The sequence below is a fragment of the Protopterus annectens genome, chromosome 13.part0, assembly GCF_019279795.1.
Source record: "Protopterus annectens isolate FY-2018-M chromosome 13.part0, PAN1.0, whole genome shotgun sequence".
Taxonomy (NCBI): Eukaryota; Metazoa; Chordata; order Ceratodontiformes; family Protopteridae; genus Protopterus; species Protopterus annectens.
This window is the reverse complement of record NC_056747.1, coordinates 567,050,106-567,077,382: the sequence shown is the minus strand read 5'-3', so window position 1 is coordinate 567,077,382 and position 27,277 is coordinate 567,050,106. Positions and strand designations below refer to the sequence as shown.

Sequence of the window (27,277 nt, the reverse complement as noted above, 5' to 3'; positions counted from 1 at the left end):
CACAGAGACACACACACAGACACACACACAGAGACAGAGACACACGCACACAGACACACACACAAAGACACACACACACAGAGACACACACACAGAGACACACACACACAGAGACACACAGACACACAGAGACACACACACACAGACACACACACACAGAGACACACACACACACAGAGACACACACACACAGAGACACACACAGAGAGACACACACACACACACAGAGACACACACACACACAGACACACACACACACAGAGACACACACACAGACACACAGAGAGACACACACACACAGAGACACACACACACACACAGACACACACACACAGAGACACACACACACAGAGACACACACACAGAGACACACACACACAGAGACACACACACACAGAGACACACACACACAGAGACACACACACACAGAGACACACACACAGAGACACACACACAGAGACACACACACAGAGACACACACACAGAGACACACACACAGAGACACACACACACAGAGACACACACAGAGACACACACACAGAGACACACACAGAGACACACACAGAGACACACACAGAGACACACACAGAGACACACACAGAGACACACACAGAGACACACACAGAGACACACAGAGACACACACAGAGACACACACAGAGACACACAGAGACACACAGAGACACACACAGAGACACACACAGACACACACAGACACACACAGACACACACAGACACACACAGACACACAGACACACACACAGAGACACACACAGACAGAGAGACACACACAGACAGAGAGACACACGCAGACAGAGAGACACACGCAGACAGAGAGACACACGCAGACAGAGAGACACACGCAGAGAGCCACACGCACACAGAGCCACACGCACACAGAGCCACACGCACACAGAGCCACACGCACACAGAGCCACACGCACACAGAGCCACACGCACACAGAGCCACACGCACACACAGAGCCACACGCACACACAGAGCCACACGCACACACAGAGAGAGAGAGAGAGAGAGAGAGAGAGACAGAGAGAGAGAGAGACATACACAGAGCGAGAGAGAGACACACACACAGAGAGAGAGAGAGAGAGAGAGAGAGAGACACACAGAGAGACACACAGAGAGACAGACACAGGTAAAAGAAAGAGAGAGGCCCTGCTAACCAAAACACCCAACTCAGAGATAGGAAAGGCAAAAGCGAAAAGGCTGGATAGAAGCAGGAACAGGAAGATAAGACACAAGAAAATACTTACAGCTACTGAAAAAAACACTTGGAGGAGCTTCGACCAACTGCAAACCGTGCTGTTCAAAACAACTGGCAAATAAGATCTGGTGGGAGGAGTGAGAGCGAGGCATAATAGGTAGGGGAAGAGCTTGGATTTCAGATCCAATGTTGAGTTTACGGTCGAGCCTGATCACAGTCCCACATGTTGAAGATCAAATGAAAACTTCAGATCATGCGGTTAGTCTGAGGGCCTAAATACTGGCGTACTGAATTCCTGATGGGAGTGAAAGGAAATCAGGAGATGGCTCCAGTATCCATGGAGGATAATGAAGGTGAGACCACAGAAAGCGGAACCACACCTGCTGAGACATGAATGGTGCAAATGAGGATGACAAAGCTTCAGTCTGTTTTCTCCAAAAATGTTGGTATAAAGGGAAGGGGTATAAACAAAGGAGACCGGAGGGCCAATCGAGGACTAGAGCATCTCTTGGTGACACCACCTGAGGTGGGACTAGTGCAAAGTACCAGCTGTACTTGTTGTGGGAGATGCAAAAAGATTGCAGCAAGGCTGGCCCCAACAATGGAAGATCCTTTCTACCACAGGCTGGTTGAGAAATAACTCGTGAGGCATCAAGATGGATCTTCTTAGTTTGCCCACTAACACACTGACTTCCCTAGAATGTCTGTTGCAAGTAGAAAGCGGTCTGATGTGACTGCCCATTCCCATACTCTCATGGCCTGTCTGCAGAGGGGATAAGATCGGGCTCTTCGCCGTATGTTGATGTACCAGGTTACAGACATGCTAGTCTAAAATACAATCATCCCGAGAGGAAGAGCATTTTGAAAAGCCTAGAATGTGAATAGGATTGCTCTCATCTCTGGTATGTTGATATGCAGATTGGTCCCTTGGGGGGGGGGGGGGCACATGCCTTGGACCATCCTTCCAAAGATGATGCCCCCCCCCAACTTGGGAAGCATCTGTGGTCACTGTGGCCAATGGAGTGGGGAAAACAAATGGTCAGCCTAGATGAATGTTGTCCGACTAAATCCACCAATAGATGTCATTTGCAAACTGAAGTTAGCCTGACCTGGAAAAGAGAGGGGTTGGCATAAATGGACCACTGAACAGCTAAAGTCCATTGAAGGACACGCATAAAGAAACATGTAAAAGGGAAGTGGTACAACAGCTGCTGCCACAGATCCTAATGCTTGAAGCACTGATCCTGCTGGAGAACATGGGTGGAAGATTAGTAGATGAACCTGATTTTTGACGGAGGATATACAATGAAGTGATAGTGCAGCTATTTGAGTACTTGAAATCATAAGTGTATTAATGAACTCCGGTCTCTGGACTGGTTTCAGGTTTGACGTGGCATAATTTACTGATCTGATGTTTTCTTTCATTCCTCCTCACGGTTGGGTTACGGATCAGTCCTTTGGATCTGACGTGGACTTTTTTTTTTAAACAGACGAGGATCCATGTCTCAAGCTCCTCCCACTTCCCATAATGCACTGTCCTCTGTCTACCTCGGATATCATTCACCACCAGCAGTGACAGACATGGTTTTCAGAGTCTTGAGTGGTTTTCGTGACATTAGCAGTAGGAATTCCACATCTGTTCTGATCCTCTCAGTTAAGTGCCCTACCCCCCCCCTTCAGTAACAGTACAGGGATAGAATCTTTCCTTCCTTGTTCTTTGCCCACCCTTCTTTCTCTCCCCCTTCTAGCCATTTTTAGACTAGTCTTTCTTTCTGGTAGTAGTAGTATAAAAAAAATTGCTGTCTATTTTCTTCAGCTATTTTCGATTAGGTTTGTTGTACAGTGAAATAATTGCCTTTGCTGTTATTGTTGTGTTTGGGTTGTCTTTGTGATGTGCTTTTGCTGTACTATGTTGCATAAACCAGCGGGTTTTAAGAGGTGCTATGAATGCAGTCGAAAATTCCTGCAATCTGATGTACACAATTTGAGTGTCTATTGCCTTGTCCCTGAACATTTGCAGTTCGCTTGCTCCATCTGCAAGGGCTTCAACCCTAGAGCTATCGCGGACTGCAAAAATAAATTAATCCTCAAGGACCTCTTGCCTGCTTCAAGTTCCTCTCCAGGGGCTCAAACACCTTCCAAGAGTGTGGCAGGGTCTTCCAACTCCAAGAAGCACCCTCACAAGTCTTGAGAGCCTCTTTAGAGCTGCCCTAAGACCTTCAGATCAGACAGGCTCAGATCTCAGACTTCAGCACTGGTGGATCCGAAGCACTCTTTGGATCATATAAGTACTTGCCTGTCAGTTCTCCTGAAACTACTACATCCACCTCGGATCTTAAGGCTAGAGATCCAATAGCTAGGGGTTCCACACCAGTGATGGACATGGAGGCTGCTTCTCCCCCAGACTGCAGAAGACACCCATCAAGCACTTCAAGCCTTAGTCAGTGACTTCTACAAGGTCTTCCAGTAGCCTTTCAGAGGTCGACGTGTACAGGATGATTAGGAAGATTTTTAAGAGACTGATCCAGTTGGGGATTTTCACCGTTCTGGCCCCTCTGGGGTCTGCAAACGTTTCCTTCCAAGCTCGGTCTCCTTCTCCGATCCATCCCTTGGTATCGGAGTCCCAGGATCGCAGCCAACCGAGATGGCCAGAGTCAGGTATGAGGAGCTACCCTTCTACTAGACTGTCGCCCCAATTTCCTCTACTCAGATGTCATCGGATTGCAGCAGGTCTCGGATCCGGGGGAGGGGCTCAGCTTCAATCATGCCAGAGCCATCTCTTCCTCTCAGCCCTTCAGCACTGGACACCTCGGGTCAGATTCTACCTGGACCCCATGGCTCAGGGGTTCCTGCCCTTTCTTCTTCAGTAGCCTCGGCTCTTATAGAACTGTGGAGGGATTCACCAGGTTCTTTGGCGTTCCAAGTTGTGGAAAGGGCCTTCTCGTGTCAGTGACACACATTGACTTCCCTTTGGAGTCAATCACAAAGGACATATATTTTGATGAAGGGGAAGGACTCCTCAAATTACCACCAGAAGACATCGCTTTTGGAGACATCTTAGAAATCCTTAGGCAGAGTGGTAGTTGGTCAGCCCAACATCTTTCCCCAGAAAAGGCAGTGGTTTTGGAAACTTTCGGGACGAGCCCATCTACATCTTGGGTGGTCCCCCAGGCAGACAAGCTTATGGATTTGGTGTCCTGCCACGCCTGGAAGGAGCTGGACTCTACGGAATACATTTCTAAATGTCCAGACAAGTTTTTCTCCACATAAGGGCAGACCATATTGAGCCAAGGGTATTCCGGTAGATGCCATGGTTGAGGCAGCATCTACCAAAAAGGAGCTAGCTGAACAGAGCTCCTCTGTCCACCTGCCAAACAGGTAGACCAGAGTGATGGACAGGTTTTGTAAGTGTATCACAGAGCGTTAAATAAACTACCTGGCACACTTTACTTGACTGCAGAGGGAACTGGTGAAGGAACTCTTGGACTCTAGCAGAGGCCACGTTGGTGGAGGACTTCAAGGTCTCCCCCCAACTGACCACTCTTTCGTCTTTGTCCAATTCTTCCATGAGCCTCATCTCCCACGAGCCTCATCTCCCACTCAGAAGTAGAAAAGGACAAAAACCTGAGATAAATCCAGACGAACCAAGGCCAAAAACAAAACTAAAAAGTAGTCCGGAACCACAAGCTTGAAGTTTAACGTTAATGCAAGTAAACCTTTCACATTCACAAACACTTCTTAAATACATCACAAATGAATAAAATAGGGTAAAATAATACTGTTTCTTTAATTTTATTCAATTTGTGTCATATGACTCGTATCATGTGATTTTTAAGTATGTATTTTAGGAAGGTCATTTTAAAGTTTTGTGTATTGCCTGAAGAAGCTTGTGGTTCCAAACTTTTATTTTTGCTCATCTCCCACTTCACAGAGGGTGCCTCACGAGCAGCCAGCTCAAGCACAGCTATCTGAACACATGCCTGGGTGATGCTTTGTGATTTCTCAGAGCCCTTTAAGGCGTCCTTTGTTAATGACCCGTTTGACTGGTCCTCCCCTTTTCGACAATGTGTCAATGGGACCCTAACCCGCAGTGAGGAGGAGGGTAGACCTTTGTCTGCTCTGGTTTCAAGAAAGTGTGCCCGACGGGCAATGGAAAGAAAACCTGGTTACGGAAATCTCAGGGGTCTTCCCAAGATCAGTGCATGGATCCCTCCTCTAAAGGCAGAGGAGATGGTTTTCAAAGGGAAACGCTGCCCCAGGGGCAGAAGGGGGGGCCGCAAATCAGGGCTTCAGAGACCCTTCTCTCTGACAGGCCCATCAGCACTCCTGAAGCGCTGCCCAACTGCTCATCGCTGGAGGCAGTTGGGGGGTAATTTTTCTCTGCACCCTACCACCTGAACCAATAGAACACGAAACAAACTGGTGCTTAAGATCATATCCAGAGTTTACTTTATCCCCTTTCTCCTTCCTCCACCAGAGAAGTCAGAGAGACTCCCTGATGTTCCACCCAGACAGACTGAGTACACAGTAGCAGAGGTTCTAAACCTACTCCAAAAACAGTCATCCAAGAGGTCCCAACCACTTTGTCACACATTACAAATTAGTTTCCAGGAGCAGGGCTTCCTTTGGTTCTGCAGTTCTCCGGCATATCCTTCCTTGAGGCCACACATTAGACTATCATGTAGGAGAAGATGCTTGGAGGGGGTAGTGAAGAGCCAGGTCATCCAGATATGGAAACACTCGGAACCCTTTAAGTCACAGGAGAGCAGCCACCACTGCCATTCATTATGTAAACACCCAGGGAACTGTGGCGACAAAGAAAGACAGACCAAAACCTTCCAAAAATACAGATTACTCCAGAGACGGTTTTGGTAACAGCAGCCACCTTTTTGTTTTATGATCTCTAAAATGTCTGAAAGAGACAGCATCCAGCAGTGATCTGAGGGACCCTTCATCAAAATCTGTATCTTCTGCGAGTGACTCCATCAGGGAGTCAGTGCGTCCCCACCTTCTGCATGTTCACTTACAATGTACTTCCTTCTGGTGGATGTTCAAGTGAGGTGTCAGAAGAAAGGGAAAGTTCCTTTATTGGAACTGGATGGACACTTACTGAAACTAGCTCTCCCTGTGGAGTAGGTTTGACCAACTCAGAGCCGAAGAGGGGAAGGGAGTTATCTGGAGAGAGAACAAGCCCTTTCCACAATCTCAAAAGCCAACGGACACGGACAGGTTTCAACCAGCCTCCTCAGACCAGAAACTCCCAATGAAGGCAGGTCTCTACCACTCTCTGATCCAGGACTCGAAAAGGCAACCATACCTGAACTATCCAGAGCCAAGGCTCCAAGGTGGGAGGGAGGGAGACCACACTGAAGTCTCTCAGCCCCTTGGATCCGGGACCTGTACCAATCAGAGGGTATCAAGGTGGAACTGCTCAGGTATATGGTCAGAGCTTAAGATATTTTCTTCAGACGCCAAACCTCTCAGGGACTTCAAAACCACTGGATGGATCACAGAACGAGATGCAATGGTTTTAGACATTGTGGGAAGACGCTGGGATTCAATAGGAGACTGAGTTGGTAAGATCCCCATCTGGATTTGAGCTCTGAAATTTTCACATTATCCTATCCACATCTGCTTCTGATAAGCTTCTGGAGGACCTAGAGGAAGTAGTGGATGGAGGTCTGGAATGTTTCTTTGGAGACTGAAGCAATGGAGAGCGCAGGATGGGTGATATAGACTTCATGACAATATGGAGTTAGGCTCCTGTGAGAAGTACCAGCCTTTGGATCAGAGAACCTAGGATCCAAAGGTGTTGCTGTAGGGCTTACTGAAATCACAACATGAACCAAAGCTTTGGGAATCAGAGGTTTTAGGATCAGAAGATTGGGTCTTTCGATCTGGCTGAGTTGGAGCCAAAGTTTTTCCGGTCTGGTGGCTCCAACGAAGACCTTGAGGGCTATTTTGGAGCAGACTTGCCAGTTTTGGAGGGAGGTTAAGCACCAGTAGATGATGAAGCAGGGAGAAGACTCTAAAATCAACTTAATCTGCCAAAGCTCTTGGATTGAAGGTAGAAAATATGATACATACAGTGACCAACCGCCTGGCTCCAAGACAGTACACTCACTCCTTGTGGGCATCCACATTGGGGATTTTATGCCCAGAAGTGGAGCATTTTTTTTAAATCAAGTCGGTTTACCTGATATGGTAAGCAAATACACAGGAAAACCAAAAGGTAGAGAGTCTTCTTCCCCAAAGAGGAATGGTAATTTAGCAAAGGATTTTAATTAGCAGCAATGTTAATGATTACAAATACCTTAACAGTAACAGAGAAAGGAAAAACAATATCAACAAATGTAATAAAAGATTTTCTATTCATAAGAATAGTAGAGAAGAAATCGATAAAAATGTCCTAACTTCCTATGAAATAAACTAAGAGGGAGGACAGTTATAGATGAGAAAAAAAAGGATAAATTCTTTATTAAAACAAAAAGGTTGAAATAACTCATGAAATACAACTGTCAACGTTCGAGAGGAACCTGCGTCTGTTTGCAATGGCAGCAAACAAGATCTCAGGTAATGGGGATGGAATAGTGTGTTGTGGGTAGAGGGAGGAACTTGAGAGCTGGACCTGAAGTCTGGGGTATGCAGCTGAGTTGGACCTGGGGGTTCGGATCAGAACCTATGGGTTGAGGAAGAACAGAAAGGACATCAGATCCAGCAGTTTATTCCATCGTCCAGCAAAGAAAGAACTGAATCGTGGTCAACACAACCCATGCAAGTCAATAAAGCTCCAATATTAAAGTGTTCTAAACACCAAAAACACAATGAAAACTTCCGAAAAACACCAAAAGTTGTTTCTACACTGAAGTACAGTTCTACAAATAAAAACTAGGCAAAATACTTCTAGCTTTCTAAACTTTTTTGGCTGGTAGATAAGAAATCCACTAAAATAGTAGTGGGACATCCCCTAAAAAAAATATTTCCAGCTAACCGCAATGAAGTTTGGGGAAATGAGAATTTCTTCAGAAAAAAGAAATGTGGAATGCTTTCTCAAACAGGAATTATCTGCAGCCTTGAAGAATCATCAGCTATCAGTCCTCAAGAGAAGCACACTTCAACAACAAAAAAACTTCTAGAAGTACTTGGAGCCCTAACGCTTGACTACATATATGTCTCTCTCCTCAAACCCACCAATGGTTTGGGTGCGAGGAAGAAGCCCTAAAATTTTGAAGTAGTGGCTGGCTGTCATGTCCTCTGCAGCATACAACCTAGGTATCTTAGGCTTCTACAGTAGTGATTTAATGATGAACATCCAATTTTACCATCTAAAGTGGCTTCACAGTAGCACACAAATTGTTTAATTCCAAACACTAAACCAAAACATCAAATCAGCTTTTTATGAAGATCTTCACTCGAGTGCTTATGGAAAAATCACCCATACCCTCAAAATATTCAGAGAGATGCACAGAGACTCTCAAACTCATAACAGATGGCATGTAACTACAGTCCCACAGGAAGAACAGAGTTCAGAAATCTACTTGAGAGCACACATCTGATTATCACTGGCTACTTTTGCATTTTGTGACATATTCCAAATTTTCTATCACCATGAATTCGATTCCATGTTTTTTAAAAGACAGGATAGGATACAGACTAAATGCAAATGGAGAGAAACTTTACAACTTTTAAACTATTTTTGGTAGTGTATACCTACACAGTGGAAATCAGTGGAACATTTACAGGACAAACCTCAGACTGAAAACAGACCATGGAAACTAACAGTGAAACAGCTACAGGATTTCATATTAACTTAACACAGGTGAATAAGTAAATTAAAGCTATGCAGGCAACTACTTACCGGTATTCAAATCAACTCCAACGAGCTGTCCTGAATCTGCATATTCTGTTTGTACTTTCACAAGGGTCTCTTGACAATCGTATCCAGAATTCTGAGCAAGAACCTAATGGAGATAATTCAAGTCCAAAATCATTTCCCAACAAGCCATTTAAATTATAAGTAAAAATGCAGTGAAAAATTTCACATGAACCCGGTGGTGTGAACCTTAGCTCTAGCTGACTCACTGTTGAACGGACACCCCAATCCCATGTACAAAAAAATGGGAAAAGGGATAGTAAAAGGATAGATTTATGCATTTAAATGCAATACAAACATAACAGAAAAACCTCACTGACAGGTTACACCTCATCAGTTGAAAGGAAAAAGTCTAGGTAAAACACAGAGCTCACCTTTAATGCTAATTAATGTACAGGCCAAATGCAAGACTTAAAGCAATCAAGTGACGCTCTTCTTGGGCAGACTCTCTAATGTACTGATCAGCAAAATGGAACACAGTTTAACATCAAACCCAGCATGGTTCAGAGCATTCAGGTTAATAATCAACTCAAAGACAACACAAGAAGCAAAACTAAAGAATTTAAGCAAGCAAAAACTACAGAATCTAAGCCAAACAAAGAAACATTATTTCTTTATCAAGTGTTGGGACTATATTTGGTGCAGTCTAAAATGCAAAGAACAAAGATAAACAAGTCATTTTTTTCAGCTGAATCTTATCATACAATATTTCAAACAAGCTACACTAAGAAAAGTCAAATTGTTAATCACTACAGTGTGCAGTTACCAGTAGTAAAGCAACAGAACACGAGTGTGTCAAACTGCATATAAAAAAGTTTTGTAAAATCTTACCACAACCATAGATGTTCTTCTCTTCTATATACTGCAGTATTCATAAAGGAAAGTTGTGCAAGAACTTACCATAACTATAGATGTCCTCCTCTACCATGTTGGAGTATTCTACTAGTGGGTTTACCCTTTTGCCGATCAGCGTGTCCGGCCAGGTTTCCAAAGCTTTTTCAGACCCTCTTGGTGCGGACGTCTTGACGTAAAGGCAGGTACATGGGCCATAAAGGTGACGTCTGCACATACCAGCCCTCAGAACCAACTAAAGCCCCAGATGGAGCCAGTTCTGAGGGACATAGCCTGACCCTGAGCTGGGTAGAGCAAGTGCAAGGTTAAGAAGGGGGATAGTGGGAGGGAAGGAATACTGCAACATGGGAAGAGGACATCTATGGTTATGGTAAGTTCTTACACAAGTTTCCTATGTCCTATTCCAATGTTGCAGTATTCTACTGGTGGGGGAGTACCAAAGCTCACTAAAGATTGTGGGGTGACCTGATAGAGAACTCCAAGAACCCATGCAGGATAGCCCTGGCAAATCCTGCCCTGGCTCTGGAGATGTTGGCCAGTTTGTAAAGCCTGGTAAAAGTGTGCACCGATGACCAGGTGGCTGCCCCCCAAATGGAATTAGTGTCCAGATTTTTGAAAAAGGCCCAAGAAGAGCCCACCGCTCTTGTGGAGTGGGCCCTGACACTGCCTGAAAGTGTCTTTCTATGGCAGATGTAGCAAAAGGAGATAGCCTTGGCTAGCCAGCTAGAAGTGGTCTGTTTTTCCATTGCTTTCCCCAGAGCCCTGGGGTGAAAGGAGACAAACAGTTGGTCTGATTTACGGAAAGGTTTCGTTTTATGCAAACTAAATCTGAGTTGTCTGTGGACATCCAGGGGATGAAGGACTCTCACTATCTCCCTGCAGGTTAGGGAAAAATATAGGCAGGTGGATAACCCGATTTAAGGAAAGGTCGTTGAACACTTTGGGGGTGAAGGACAGGTTTACTCTTAGGGTGCCCTGTCCAAATGGAAAACCAGGAAAGGCAAAGTAGCCATGAGGGCTAAAGCTCTGAGACCCCCCCCCCCCCGGCTGATGTTAAAGCTACTAGCAGGACTGTATTCCACATGCAAAACTTTAAGATGGCAATGTCAGCCTGTTCAAAAGGTGGCAATGTGAGTTTTTCTAGCACATAATTAAGATCCCAGGGAGGAGGGGAGGGTTTCCTGGGAGGTCTTAGGTGCAGAACCCCCTTCAAGAAGAGTTTGGCTGGTAATCTGGATGCCAGTAGAGGTTCCATAGGCAGGCAGAGATGGCAGACAGGTGTGCTTTTAAAGAGGAGCAAGACAAACCTGTCTTCAGGAGTTCACACAGGTAGGACAGAAATCAGAGGCATGCCACTGTCCAGCAGCTCCATCTGTCTTTTGTGACACCAGAAGGAAAACTTTTCCACTTGGAAAGATAAGATGTTCTTGTGTTTGGTTTCCCGTCCTCCTGCAGGAATGAAAGCACATCCTCGCTGTACAGGTGTCTGAAGGGAATCAGAATCCTATCCAACACAGGGAAAGGTGCAGAGCCCGCCACTGTGGGTGTTATCTGTGTTCCATTGTGCTGTGCGAGTAGGCCCATTGAGGGGAGTAACTTGTGACTGTCCATGGACAGATGAAGTAGTGGGAACCAGTGTTGCCTTGACCAATAGGGAGTCACCAGCAAGATTTATGGTGAGGTCCTGCTGAATTTTCAGTAGGACCCTCTGTATCAGTGGGAAGGGGGGCATACAGGAACTTCTCCTTCCATGACATTGAGAAGGCGTTTGTTTGCACTGCCATCAGGTCGTGAGTTCTGTAACAGTAGCTCTGGAGTTGCCTGTTTATGAAGGAGGCAAATAGGTCTGAGGGATACCCCCACTTGTGGACCAGATCTAGGAACATCTCTCGACAGCATTCACTCATGGCTGTCTGAGGTGGTTCTGCTTAGGGAATCCACCCGAGAGTTGTGCTGGTAGAGAATGTAGGCTGCCTGGAGGGAGATTCCCTGAGAGAGAGAGCCAGATCCCATACCTGTAGAGCTAGTCTGCATAAGAGGTAAGACTTTGTCCCTCCTTGCTCAAGTACCACATGACTGTGGTGTTGTCTGTGAAGATTTTACAAGGCCCTGCTGGAGGTATTGTAGGAAGGGCTGTAGGGCTAGCAGTATTGCTGTCATTTCTCTGATGTTGATGTGCATTTGTTTGTCGGTCCACAAACCTTGCACTGTCCTTGGGCCCAGAGCTGCCCCCAAGGTCTGAGGCATCTGTGTGCATGATCTGGGAAGGGGAGGGCATTTGCAGGGGCATGCCCGGATTCTGGGCAACTTAGGCCAGCCACCATTTTAATTCTTGAAAATTCTTGAAGAAAAGGGAGGAGTAGCACCCTGAACTCTAGAGGATGAGAGTGCTGGGTCCACACCAAGCAAAGGTACCCACTGGTACTTTCTCATGTGTAACCTCGCCAGAGGCAACATGGGGACAGTAGCTGCCATGTAACCCAGAAGTCATAAGAATTCCCCCGCAGTCAGGGCTGTTGAATGGACGGCAGCTTGAAAGTGGTGGGAGAGGGACACAACTTTTTTTTCCAAGAGGAAGGCCATGCCGATGTCTGTCCTGACTCTGCATCCCAGGAAGACAATGTCCTGTGTAGGATGTAGTTGGGACTTTGGTTAATTTATCAGAAATCCTAGAGACTGCAGCAGTCGCAAGAGATCCTTGTGTGAACCAGGAGAGTCTGTCTGTCCACTGCTTAAACGAGTAGGTCGTCTAGGTATAGGAATATTTTTATTCCCCTTGTCCTGCATTAGGCAATGACTGGGGCAAGGCACTCTGAAAACCCTTGGGGGGCGGGGGTGGAGAGCCCAAAAGGCAATGCACAGAAAGTACAGTTGTGTACACTTACCATAAATGTAGATGTTCAAGTGTATTCACTGTTGCAGTCATTACATTTGGGTAATCTGCTGTCAGGTTGCCCTCAGTCGGCCTGATTAACAAAGTCTTGGGTCCTGGGTCAGTTGCTATCCCTTCTTCCATGACGTCAGGTCGTCAGGGGTATAAAACATGCAGCCGATGCCATTACATTAGTTTTTCTTGCCCCAGATGTCAGATACTCCCCAAATGAGGAGCTATATATACATATATATATATATATATAAATAATTCAAAACACAAAACATATACCTCCAAATAAAAGCAAATACACCAAAAAAGGCTTTTAAGCATAGTAAAAGGAAGGTGAGGTATAGTGAGAGAAAAACAGGGGGCTGGAGGGTGGGTAACCGGGACTGCAACAGTGAATACACTAACATCTACATTTATGGTAAGTGTACACAACTGTACTTTGTTCTTCGTGTTTCACTGTTGCAGTCATTACATTTCTGTAGAATCCCAAAGCTATGGTTGGGAGGATGGATTTATACAGCATTAGGAGCAGCTATAAGGCCCTGCAGGACAGCAGTGGCAAAGCCAGCTCTGGATTTATAGGAGAGAGGTAAATGGTAATGTTTGGTGAACGTGTGAACTGAGCTCCAGGTAGCAACTTCTAGAATGTCTCCGGTAGGAACCCCTCTGAGAAAGCAGCAGCAAATGCCACCAATAGTTGCTCAGATTTTCTTAGAGATTTTGTCCTGTTTAAGTAAAATCTAAGTTGTCTGCGTACATGCAATGAATGCAGAATCTGCTCACCCTTGTTCTGTGGATTGGGAAAGAAAATTGGCAGATGAATGGTCTGATTAAGAGCCACACTGGACACCACCTTAGGCATGAAAGATGGATTGGTCCTGAGAGATACCCTGTCCGGATAAAAAATAATGAAAGGCTCCATTGCCATAAGAGCCTGTAATTCTGAAATCCTTCTAGATGAAGTGACTGCTGAAAGGAAAGCGGTTTTCCAGAAGAGAAATTTTAGGTCTGTAGTAGCAGTTGGCTCAAAAGGAGGGAGAGTGAGTTTTTCCAAAACAAAATTGAGGTCCCATGCAGGAGTTGGCGCTCTCCTGGGAGGTGTTAAATTTTTGGCCCCTCTGAGATACTGCTTTAGCAGAGGATGAGAGAAGAGGGGAGGTTCTGTGTTGTAATGAGCTGAAATGGCAGAGGCATGGATATTTATGGAAGAAAAAGATAGGCCCTTGTGAAGTATCTCAGTTAAGTAATGCAGAAGCTGAGGAATATTGGGCATTGCTGTGCTTATTCCTTGTGACTGGTTCCAGGCGCAGAATCGTTTCCATTTGTCAGCATAAGATTTTCTAGTACTAGGCCTTCTAGCCTCCAAAATTACATCCATCACAGGTTTGCTGAGGGATGCCAAGGGTGAAATTTATTGATTAGCCACACTGCAAGATTCAAAGTTTGGAGCGGTGCGTGCAGAATTTGGTAGTTCTGCTGAGACACTAGGTAAGGTGTCTGAGGCAGGTGCCACGGAGGAAAGTGACACATTATGCAGGAGTGGGTACCAGTGTTAGCGAGGCCAGTCTGGAGCATTCAGAATCATTTTTGGTTCACAGCATGACAAATCAGTGACTTTTAGTAGAACTTTGGAGACCAGAGGCAGAGGGGGGGGGAAAGCACAGACCGATGGGTTTTTCCAGCTGAATGATACAGCATCCACTTTCCAAGCTTTTTTGTGATTAATTCTCTGGCAGAATTTGTCCAACTGATGATTCTGGGGTGAGGCAAAAAGACACATGTCTAGACTCCCCCATTTGCATGCCAACATGTTGAAAACTTGTGGGTCCATAAGATTTCTGCGTAGTTCGTCTGCCAGAGTATTTAGCTTTCCTTGCAGGAATTGTGCTTGTAGTTGTATTTGGTAGGTAAAGGCCGTGTTCCACAATGCCATGGCTAGTCTGCAAAGGGGGTAGGAATTTGTACCCCCCTGGTTGTTTATGTACCACATAACTGTGGTGTTGTCTGTCTTTATCATTAGTTGTCCTGGATGAAGGTAGTCCTTGAAGGCTGTCAGGCATTCTGTACAGCTAGCATTTCTTTGATTGATATTGTAGATGCATTTCATTTGGGCTCCATTTGCCCTGAATGCACTTTCTTGCCAGATGAGCCCCCCCAAGCATAGTCTGATGCGTCTGTAGTTAGGGTTTGGGCGGCAAGGGGTGGAGTGAATGGCAGTCCCTTGTTTTGGTGGCAGGCCTCTACCCACCATAGGAACTCTAGTTGCAGGCAAGGTATAATAGGAATCCTTGTTTCCAGGCTGTGACAATGTTGGCTCCATAAACGTTTTAAGTACCACTGAAGTTTCCTCATATGCAGTTTTGCATATGGAATTAGAAGAATGCAGGAGGCCAAAAACCCCAAGGTTTGCAGAATTTGTCTTGCAGATAAGCAGGGTTTTTGTGGCCACCTGTTTGAAGTAAGTCACCAATTGAATTTGCTTTTCTGGCGTAAGGTAAGTCATCTGGGCAGTTGTATCCAAGCTTGCACCCAGGAATGTAATTTTTTGAGAGGGTACCAGTTGTGATTTCTTTTCGTCTATGGTGTACACTAGACAAGCTAGAACCCTTTTTTACAAATGCTAGATGCTTTAGAAGAATGTCCTTGTTTTCTGCCAGAATTAGACAATCGACCAGGTATGGATATATTTGAATATTTCTTTGCCTGCAAAATGTAATTACTGGAGCCAGGCACTTTGTGAAGACCCTGGGCGCAGTAAAAAAGCCAAAGGGCAGTACAGAAAAAGCACAGTTGTGTACCTACCATAAATGTAGATGTTCAAGAGTGTTCACTGTTGCAGTCATTACTCTTGGGTTATCCTGCTGGCAGGCTACCCGGTCGGCCTGAATTCCAAAGTCCTGGTCGGGCGTCGGTTGCTGTCGCCTCTTCCCTGACATCAGTGCACCAGGGGTATAACAGATGCAGCAGATGCCATTTTCTTCAGTTTTTCTTGCCCCAGATGTCAGGTGCCCCAAAAAAGGTAGGCTAAACATATTATGCCAATAAACATACATGCACCAAAGTAAAATTTCCTTCATCTACAAGCAAATACACCACATAGGTTGTATAGAATAGAGAAAATACAGATAAACCCCAGAAAAAGAAAGGGGGACGATGGGAGGGTAACCTGGACTGCAACAGTGAATACACTCGAACATCTACATTTATGGTAGGTACACAACTGTACTATGTTTATCGTGTTTTACTGTTGCAGTCATTACTCTTGGGTTGAATCCCAAAGCTGAGGATGGGTGGCGGAGCTAAATAGGATTAGGAGAGGCTATGAGGCCCTGCAGAACTGCAGTGGCGAAGCCTGCTCTGGATTTAGAGTACAGGAGGCAAGTGGTAGTGCTTTGTAAAAGTGTGCACTGAACTCCAAGTTGCAGCCTCTAAAATGTCTTTGGTTGGTACTCCTCTGAGGAAGGCTGCTGAAGTGGCTGCTGCTCTGGTAGAATGAGGCCTAATGCCCTTAGGCACTGATTTGCCATGCTGTGAATAGCAGAAACAAATGCAATGACCTATCAATTTAGAAATAGTCTGTTTTGAGATAGCCTTTCCTTGTGATCCTGCAGCATATGCCACTAAAAGTTGCTCAGTCTTTCTGAAACCTTTAGTTCTGTCCAAGTAGAAGCGTAGCTGTCTGTGTATGTCCAAATAATGCAGAATTTTCTCACCCTTGTTCTGTGGGTTTGGATAAAAGATAGGCAAGTGAATGGTTTGGTTGAGCGCCACACTGGACACCACCTTAGGCATAAATGTAGCGTTTGTCCTCAGAGAAACCCTATCTGGATGAAAAAATGATAAAATGTTCCACAGCCATGAGTGCTTGTAACTCAGAGACTCGTCTTGCAGGTTATTGCTAGGAGCAGAGCTGTTTTCCAGGATAAGAATTTTATATCAGCTGTTGAGGCTGGCTCAAAAGGAGGCAGTGTGAGTTTTTCCAAGACATAATTGAGGTCCCAGGCCGGTATTGGTGCTCTCCTTGGAGGCCTGATGTTTTTGGCCCCTCTGAGGTACTGCCTTATTAAAGGATGAGAAAAGATAGGTGGTTCCGTATTGTAATGGGCTGAAATGGCAGAGGCATGAATCTTAACTGATGAAAAGGAAAGACCTTTGTCCAGCATCTCAGGTATTGTAAAATCTGAGGAATATTTGGTACATACGTGTCAAAGCCTTGTTCCTGGTTCCAAGCACAGAATCTCTTCCATTTTTCTGCATAAGATTTTCTGGTACTGGGCCTCCTGGTCTCCAAGATAACATCCATAACAGCTTTTGAAAGAGGAGTGTTCTGAATGGCTACATTATCTGCCATGCTGCCAGATTTAAGGTCCTGAGTTGGCTGTGCAGGATCTGATTGTTTTGTTGGGTCACCAAGTGAGACGTTTGAGGTAATATCCATGCTGGACCTTGAGACAAGCTCTTTAGGATTGGGTACCAGTGCTGGTGTGGCCAGTCTGGTGCAATCAGTATCATTTTTGGCTTCTCTTGTCTGACCTTTAGGAGTACCCTGGGAAGGAGAGGCAGTGGAGGAAAGGCATATACTGTTATAGATTTTTCCAGCTGAAGGATAGGGCGTCCACTCTCCATGCTTGTTTGTGATAAATCTTTGTGCAAAATCTCTAATTAGCAGTTGTGAGGGGAGGCAAATGGGTCTATGTCTAGGCATCCCCATTTCCTTATGTTGAAGACTTGTGGATCCAGTTTCCACTCATGGGGATCCATGAGGTCTCTGCTTAGTTCATCTGCCAGAGTATTTGTTTTTCCTGGCAGGAATTGTGCTTGCAAGTTAACTTGATAAGTCAATGCTGTGTCCCACAAGGTCATTGTTTGTCTGCAGAGGGGTAGGAATGTGTGCCTCCCTGCTTGTTTATGTACCATATGACCGTAGTATTGTCCGTCTTTAATCAGTAGCTGTCCTGGATGAAGTAGACCCTTGAAAGCTGTCAGGGCATTCTGAACGGCTAGCATCTCTTTTTGATTGATATGAAAATGCATCTGGCTTGCAGGCCATGTGCCCTAAATACATTTTCCTGCCATATGGGCCCCCAGGCATAATCTGATGCATCCGTTGTTAGTGTCTGTCTGGCTGTGGGTAAAGTAAATGGCAGACCCTTGTTGTGGTGACAGGCCTGTGCCCACCATCGAAACTCCTGTTGCAGGCAGGGAATGAGAGTAATTACTGTCTCCAGGCTGTGGCAATGCTGAGTCCAAACACTTTTTAGATACCATTGTAGTTTCCACATATGCAGTCTGGCATATGGAATTAGTAGAATGCAGGAAGCCATGAAGCCCAAGGCCTGCAGGATTTTCCTTGCAGATAACTGGGTCTTTGTTGCAAACTTTTTGAAATAAGAAGTCAGTTGCCTTTAGCATGAGATCAGCCATCTGGGCAGTTGTATTTAAGCTTGCACCCAGGAATATCATCTCTTGAGAGGGTACTAGTTTTGATTTCTTTTCGTTTACTGTGTACCCTAGGCAAATTAGTAATCTTTTTACAAACGCCAGATGCTTAAGAAGAATGTCTTTGTTCTCTGCTTGAATAAGGCAGTCGTTCAAGTAGGGATATATTTGAAATCCTCTTTGTCTGCAAAATGCAATTACTGGTGCCAGGCATTTTGTGAAGACCCTGGGCACAGTAGATAAGCCAAAGGGCAGTGCAGAGAATTGGTAGTGCATTGAGCCAGCTATGAATCTGAGGTATCTTTTGCAAGATTGTCTGATTGGGACATGCAGGTATGCCTCTTTTAGGTCCAAAGTTACGAGCCAAGCCTTCTTGCCCAGCATGGGCAGTAGCTGCTGTAGAGTCATCTTGAATTTTGGAACATCTAGAAACGTGTTTAGTATAGACAGGTCCAGTATTGGTCTCCAGGTTTTGTCCTTTCTGGGCACCAAGAAAAGTCTTGAGTAAAATCCTTGCCCCTGCTCTTGCTGTGGTACTTGTTGAATGGCCCTCATGTCCATGAGGGATGTAATTTGCTTTTGTGCCTCTGCCCATTGATTGTGTGGCAGGTCTGGCATACCTTTTGCCCTTGGCAGGGTGTGAAAATGGAACCTGTAAGCCCCGGGACACTATGTTCAAGATCCATTTGTCCTGGGTAATCATTTGCCAATTTGGTGAAAAAAGTGCTAGTTTTCCCCCTAAGGGGGCTGCCAAAAGATAAGTGCTTGGATCTGGCAGAGGAAAGTCATTGGGACTGTTTCCTGTAAGGTTGTGATTTGTCTTCTCCGCTTTTGGAGGTAGGAGTACCCCATTGTTTAAGCCTGTATGAGCCTTGGGGCCGAGATCTGCCCCTGGGACGTCTGTATCTGCCTCTGTGGCCTGTCTGAAACTGGAAAGGACCAATTTTTTGAAGGCCAGTTCCTGCTAAATCTGGGTGGCTGTACCTGTAAGAAATCCTTAACTGTCTGCATGGATTTCGCTTTATCCTCCATTTTCTTCAACACCTCTTCTGCTTTAGCACCAAAGTATCATGCTGTAATGGAGCATCTAATAATTCTGCTTTAACATGATCAGGCAGATTCTGTTCGTTTAACCAAGCATGCCTTCTAATAACAGAACCTGTAACAGCTGCCCTACAAGAGGCCTCCAGTGAATCATAACCACATTGCAGTGTATGCTTTCCCACTTGTTCAGCTGCATGCAATAAATCCTGCATTTCCTTGCTCTCTGAACATTCAGAATTTGTCAACATTTTCTGTTTAAGCAGTAACATTAAGTATTGCTGATATTTAAAAATATGAAACTGACAATTTAAAGCCCTTACAGCCAAGGTAGCAGAAGTGTAAACTTTTTTCCTCCATCTGTCCAGTGCCCTGGAATCCCTATCAGAGGGGACAGGGTTTTTTTGCAGTGGAAGCCTTGACCCCTTTGGGACCCTGAGATATAGTTTCTGGGTCAGCAGCAGGGTTTTTATATATGAATTTATGAGAGTCTGGGACCCTGTAGTATCTGTCTGGCTTAGCAGGTGCAGGGGGGTAAAGAGTCAGGAGACAGGCCGGACTCTGAAAATACATCTACAATGTCTAGAACAGGTGGAATAGCAAGGGGTCTGTGCTGAGGTAGTAGCAGAAAGTCTCTGAGCCTTTTCTTAGATTCTGAGTAATCTTAGCTCTCCCAGTGAAAATGCTCCCTCATGGTATGCAGGGTTTCCCCAAAAGAATAATCCTCAGGAGGAGAGGTTGAAGAAATGGATTCTTCAGCATCAGAATCCTCATAGGGAGGAAAAAAATATCCTTGTTCAGAAGAGAAATCAGAGGAAACTGAAACCTGATCAGAAGAATCATTCTGTCTCTTGCCCAGGCCTCTTATCAGGAGAGGGATGGGAACCCCTGATCAAAGTAATTACGTCTTCGGCCATTTTAGCCATCTGTTTTTTAGGCATGGAAGTCTGAGTAGGAGAATGCTGTACTTGTTTCTTTGTCTTTAGAACTGCTTTAGTCTCTCTTTGAAGCTGAAGATGGTTTAACATACAACTGTGTAGGTCTGAAGACACCCTCGGAAGCAGATGCCTGCTCAGCGGCTCCGGAACCATCTGAGAGAATGATTTCAGAGTGTCCAACACCTTGAGTATCCAGAGGCCCAGTCAACTCCACGTGGGAGTCGGAAGCGGCCTGTGGCTCTGAGGTAGCGGGCGCCAGGGGCTGCGAAAGCGCCTCACTGAGAACCGGCGACTGGCCTAACGGAGGCCCCATCGTTGGTTTTGGACCTCGGATGCCTATCCTTTTCCTTGTCCTTGCGTTTTTTGTAAACTCCGGTCGGCTGTTCCGACGGCATTATATAGTTAAATCTTCGGCCAAAGTAATGAAATGCAAAATCGAACAGACGCTTAATAGTGCGTTGGTTAAATCTAGCACAAAACCGACAGCTAGCAACGTCGTGGTCAGGGCCTAGGCAAGGAATACAGTAAGAATGAAAATCCTTGAGGTATTTGCTTCCCACAAGAAATACAATTGTTAACTTTTTCTGACATCGGTCTGGAGCAAGAAAAAAAGTTTCCCCAATGGGGTACTTAGCTTTAATGAAGACTTCGGTTTTGAAATCCGGATTTGAAAATCTCGGGAGTCGGCAGACTGTCACCTGCGAACTGCTTTTGCTTCGGGCACCGCTAGGCAAGAAAGACTGAAGAAAATGGTGTCGGCTGCATCTTTTATACCCCTGGCGCACTGATGTCAGGGAAGAGGCAACAGCAACAGACGCCGGACCAGGACTTTGGAATTCAAGTTGACTGCGGGTAGCCTGCTAGCAGGATAACCCAAGAGTAATGACTGCAACAGTGAAACATGATGAACATCTGGTAATGCAAGTAGCCTACTTTGAACCGGAGGTATCTTCTGCAAGATTCCCTGATTGGGATATGCAGATAAGCCTCTAGAGTTACCAACCAGGCATCTTTGCCTAGCATAGGCAGTAACTGTTGAGGAGTCAAGATCTTGAATTTTGGAATGTCCAGAAATGTGTTTAGAGTGGATAAGTCCAGAATTGGACGCCATGATTTGTCTTTTCTGGGTACCAGGAAAAGTCTTGAATAGAAACCTTGTCCCTTTTCCTCTTCTGGTACTGGTTAGATAGCCCCCATGTTCATGAGGGATAGAACTTGTTTTTGGGCCACTGACCACTGATTTGGGGGCAGATCTGGCCATCCATTTGGGATTGGCAACGTGTGGAAATTAAATCTGTATCCCTGGGATACTATATTTAGAACCCATTTGTCCTGGGTAATAACTTGCCAGTTTCGTGCATGAAGTGTCAGTTCCCCCCCCCAAAGGGACGGCTAAAAGGTAAGTGCTTGATGACTGTAGAGGGAAGTCATTGAGACCGTTTACCATAGGGAGGTGCCTTGCTGTTTCCAGATTTGGAGGTGAAGGCACCCCATTGTTTTGTTCTACAAGTTCCTTGTGACTGAAACCTGGAGCCTTTGGAATGTCTGGATTTGACTTGAGTGGCTCTCTAAGAGACTAGAAAGGACCAGTTCTTAGTAGGCCAGTGCCTACTAAATCTTGGAGGTTGCACTTATAAGAAATCTTTCACAGTTTGCATGGATTTAGCTTTATCTTCCATCTTTTTTAACACTTCTTCAGCCTTATTACCAAAATGAGATGGTCCTGTTGTAAAGGAGCATCCACAATTTTGCTTTAACATGATCAGGCAGAGTTTGCTCTTTGAGCCAAGCATGCTTTCTTAGCACAGATCCAGTTACAGCAGCCCTGCATGAGGCCTCCAAGGAATCAAAACCACATTGCAAAGTATGTTTTCCAACTTGTTCAGCTGAATGTAATAAATCCTGTAAATCTATTTCCCACACAGTCAGAAATCATCATTTTCTGTTTAAGTAGTTCCATAATATGCTGTTGATATTTAAGCATATGAAATTGACAGTTTAAAGCCCTGATTGCCAAGCTTGCAGAAGTGTAAACCTTCTTACCCCATCTATCCAGCACCCTGGAATCTCTATCAGAAGGGGTAGGATTTTTAGCAGTAGAGGCCTTAATGCCCTTGGGACCCTGAGAAATGGTTTTAGGATCAGCAGTAGGATTTTTGAAAAGGAATTTGTGGGAGTAAGGAACCCTGTAGTATCTGTCTGGCTTAACAGGAGCCGGAGGCAGATAATCGGGAGTCGTATTAGATTCTGAAAAAACATAATCAACAATGTCTAGAACAGGAGGTATAGTCAAAGGCCTATGCTGAGGAAGAAGAAGAAAATCCCCAAGTCTCTCTTTAGATTCAGAGAGATCCTGACTTTCCCAATGGAAATGTTCCCTTAAGGTATGTAAAGTTTCCCCAAAAGAGAAATCCTCAGGGGGAGAAGCAGAAGGAATGGAATCTTCTGCGTCAGGAGTCCTCATAAGTAGGTATAGATAAATCCTGTTCAGTAGAAGAATTAGAAAAAATAGAATCCTGATCAGAAGATACATAATCAATGTCTTGCCTAGGTCTCTTAGCAGGAGGGGGTTGGCTACCCCTGATCAAGGTAATTAAATCTTCAGCCATTTTGATCATTTGTTTTTTAGGCATAGGGGCCTGCACATATGGCACAAGCATCATTTTTTTAGACATAGTAGATTTTGGCCTTAGTTTTGAAGATGGCGTCGGTTTAATATACAAATCATTAGGCCTGAAAACACCCTCAGAATTAGTGACTGGCTTAGGAGAAGCACTGTCATCAGTTTTGGACCTCGATGGCCTGTCTTTCTTTGCATTTTTTAGGTATTCCGGTAGTCGGATTGCTAACCGACGTCATTTCTGGATAGTTAAATCGTGAGCCAAAATATTTTGAAGCAAAAATGTACCGACGTTTAATACTGCGTCGATTAAATCTAGCACAAAACCGACAGCAAGGTACGCTATGATCAGGGTCTAGGCAAGGAATACAGTACAAATGAAAATCCTTGAGGCATTTGCTTCCCACAAGCAATTATTAACTTTTACTGACATCGGTAAGGAGCAAGAAAAAGATTCCCCAATGGGGTACATAGCTTTTAGTTGAAGACTTCGGTTCTGAAACTCGAAAACGAAAATTTCAGGAGTCTGCCAACTGGCACTTGCAAACTGCTTCAGGCACCGCGCGGCAAGAAAGACTGATGTAATGGCGTCGGCTGCATGTTTTATACCCCCAGACGACCTGACGTCATGGAAGAAGGGACAGCGACCGACGCAGGACCCAAGACTTTGTTAATAAGGCCGAATGAGGGCAATCTGCCAGCAGATTACCCATCTGAAACCTTTCCCTTGTGTGTGCGGGGGAGGGGGGGGCTGATTTTATGTTGTCTTGTAGAAACAGGCTGTTTAAGACCTGTAGTAGGAGGGAACATTGGGATGTAGGAGAGGGTTTTAAAGATAGTCTTGGTGGAGGAGGAGATCAAAGTCAAAGTATCTGTCCTTCAGGATGGACAAGACCATTTGTCTATTATGGACCAGGCTGGGAAACAGTGAGAGAGACAGCTGGACACGGGGGTTTTGGGAGGAAGGGTGGAAGGCAGTCAGACACTGCCTGCTCTGTTTGGGAGGGAAAGTCCTTGGCTGGAGAGATTGTTTCCTGGGCAGCCTTCTGGACCTAGAGGGGGCTGAAGGCCTTGAGGCCTTTCTTATAAAATTGCATCTTAGCCAGGAAGTTTCTCTTGAACTTTTGGACTGGGGAGACAAGGAGGTTTTTGAGGTCTTGAAGCTCTCTCTTTTTGCTGGAGAGACTCGAAAAGATCAGACACCATCGCACCAAAGAGGGCTGAACGGTCCAAAGGGGCATCCAGGAGCTTGGCTCTGAAGTAATCAGGGAGGGGCTGCAGACATAGCCAGGAATACCTTTGGAGTACAGATGCTGATGCAGCTGACCTGGCTGAGGCTTTGGCTGCATTGTACGCACACCTAAGGGAGTGCTTGTTCACTTGAGAGACAAGGGCGAGTAAGGGAGACAGGGATACTTTTGCAGTACAGTCAGGCATGTCATTAAGCTCTTTGGAGGCTTTCTCCAAAAGGGCCAGAGAGTATTTGGCCGTGAGGCTGGTAATTTGTAGCCCTAAATGCTAGGATAGAAGAGGTATAAATTTTTCCCCCATCTCTCCATGGCCTTGCTGTCCTTATCTGCAGGTAGGACAGTGGTAGTAGGGAGTAGTTTCGACGCCCCTGTCCGTAGAGATGGAAACAGTGGCAGGGTCTGCTAGGGGGCACAAGATCAGGAATTTATCAGAGTCAGGGGATCCTGTATAATCTGTCTGCCTTTCAAGGAGCAGGAGGTTGGGAATCAGGATTAATGGATGCTGCTGTGACTGCATCCAGAAAGGCAGGTTGTACAGGTGGGATAGGTGAGGGATTAGGTGATTCCATTTGAATCAGGTCATAAAATCTTTTCTGTGCTTCAGACATGTCTGAGCATTCCCACTTACTGTTCTCTCAGATTAAGTGTCCCCAACGGGAAGGTCTTCCATAAGGGAGTCAGGCTCAGCAGAGGCCTCTTTAGGCGATCCACATCCCAGTGGGGATGAGATCTGGGAAGAGTACGATAGTGAGTTCTCAGAGGAATGAGTTCTTCCTCTGCAGGCTGGCTCACAGTCCTTTCAGGTATACAAGGCCTAGGACTGAAGAGGGAGGAGTCGCAAGGGTGAACCCAGAGGAAGGCCTAAGGGCCACAAAAGGATTGGAGAGAGACTGGCTGAAGGCCTGCCACTCAGGTAAGGCTTCTGGAGGTAGAGAAATATGCCTAGTCTTTTGCTTTTTCTTGGAAGGCCTACCGGCGTCTGGCTGGCAGTAGGCCTGGGAGAAATCAAAGCAGCAGAGGCTGGATCCGAAGTGCCCAATGAAGGTATTACACCCCCCCCCCAGCATCTAACAGGTGCCGGTACTTCCTCCCTGGCCGGGTCGTCCACTCTAGACTGTGCGGCCTCCTGACAGGTACCCGCTTTATCTACGGTGGCAGAAGCATAGTCCTTATCCAAGCTGACAGCGGCTACAGGTTGAGGAGCAGCAGGGGGAGGTGCAATGGAAGACGTAGGCCGCGTGGACTTGGCCCTCTTCCTTGGCAGTTCAGTTGGGGCGCCGGAAGCAGCTTCCATACCGAGAGCTGTCCGCCTTGGGCATTAGTTCTCCAGGTATAAGTCGAGAGCCTGTAACTGACGGCGAAGGGTCTTGGGGACAAATGATTTACACATGGCGCATTTTTTGTAATCGTGATCCCTACCGAAACAGAAGACAATGGTCGTAGGTGTCTGTGTGTGGGATTTGATTACCACAAAAATGAGGAAAAAGTGCCCAATAATCCAAAACAAGGCACCAGATAGCAGATTCCACCAATACTCCGTTTAATCACAATCCACAGTTTATGATGAAGCACAATAAGGCACAGTAGAGCAGTGGAACAAATCATTTAATGCTACATCATTTTTTTATAAGCAATGTTTATTTCATTTAAGGAGACTTTAGAATACTTATTTTCATCCGTTAAAAGATCCATCATTTTACTTTCATACACAAGGGTATCCCATTAGGACTGTTCCCCCACCCTTATCCAGTTTCATTACCCTTACAAATCTATTCTCTCCAAGTGCATCTCAAATGCTTCTTTCATCAACTGTCAAATTGGGCCACACTATTTTTTAACAATTCTTTCCCTTAACTGAATTTCAACCATGTTCTCAAAATTCCTCAATTGTGGATGCAGTGGGGGATTCCATACACTTTCTCCTTAATTTTCCACCTGTCTGAACTGGTTAGTTGATTAAAAATTCTAGATGTTTCTTTCTAACAAGCATTTTCAGGTCAATGAGCATATTACTTCACATTTTTTTTTTGGGACAAACTTAAAACCTTTACCAAATAAATTAAAATGCCCACTAGTAATCTCTAAGCTACTGTAGTTAAAAATTGTGTACTCCTAATATGTTACTGTAGGTCCCTTTACATCCAAACCTTCACAACCATTATTGGAAAACAAAATACTATCAAAATCTTGGTTTACTTCATTTAATAAAATTGTTTCTTCCCTTTATTGTTCCACCCCCTCCAGTTGTCCTGATAATAGTTTACAGATGCTTTGTTCTTCCATCTCTTGGACCTTCGGAGGGGGAGATATACTAAAGGGTCATTAATGTCACCAGGTCCCTCTATATCCTCATTATAAACCTCTCTTTCTCTGTTGTAACTGTATACATCATCCCTCCTCTCAAAATGTATTCTATCATTCTCGGTTATGTTAAAAGCTTTTTCTCCTTTAAAAAAAATATTGTGCGGCTTTGTGTAGTGAACGTTTTGTGCATATTCATTTAAATGTCCATTTTTCTCTTTCCTATTAATAGTGTTTTTTTCATCCACACATTTCCTTAAGTCAAAATATTTCATTCTTTCCTCTTCAAACACTAAACATCAAGTCATTTGTCAGGCATTTATTCACATTACTAATTTTATTGTTTAATATCTCCATTACCCTTTCATTTTGTTTTATAATTGCCCTAAGTATACTGAAACCACATGTATCAAAAATATCTAAAACCTCCAAATGATATTCCGAGCCACCTTCTACATTGTTCAGAAATCTGAACACCCTTAGCCCTTTTGGCACGATTTTCAAGTCAATGCGGTGGTGGTGCTGCGGTAGTGTTGTCGACTCACAGTAAGATGTTGTCCTGTTCGATTCTCAGCTAAAGCGTCTTCTGTGTGGAGACGTGCGTGAATGGGCGTACCTTCGTTGAAGGGTGTGCGTCAGAGTAGGCAACTCAGCACGTAAAAATCTACTGCCAATCATTAGCGGACCGGAGTTCCGCTGTGGCGACCCCTAACCGGGAAAAGCCGAAAGATACAACCTTGTTTTAAATACATATTATCCGCACTTAAAGATTTCAACTTAAATAAATCCTGTAATTTATGCAAATTATTGTTGTCCATTTCATCATTCTCATTTACTTAAATTGTTTTATCAAATGA

General features: G+C 45.0%; 1 protein-coding gene across 1 annotated transcript in view; it reads right to left on the bottom strand.

Moving 5' to 3' along the window:
* The window catches only part of CCT6A (chaperonin containing TCP1 subunit 6A), a 1,157,445-nt gene that overhangs the window by 165,744 nt on the left and 964,424 nt on the right, over nucleotides 1-27,277 (bottom strand). The window contains exon 12 of the mRNA XM_044054211.1: nucleotides 9,081-9,183. Within this exon, the coding sequence (XP_043910146.1) occupies nucleotides 9,081-9,183 (103 nt within the window). The remainder of the gene's footprint in view (nucleotides 1-9,080; nucleotides 9,184-27,277) is intronic.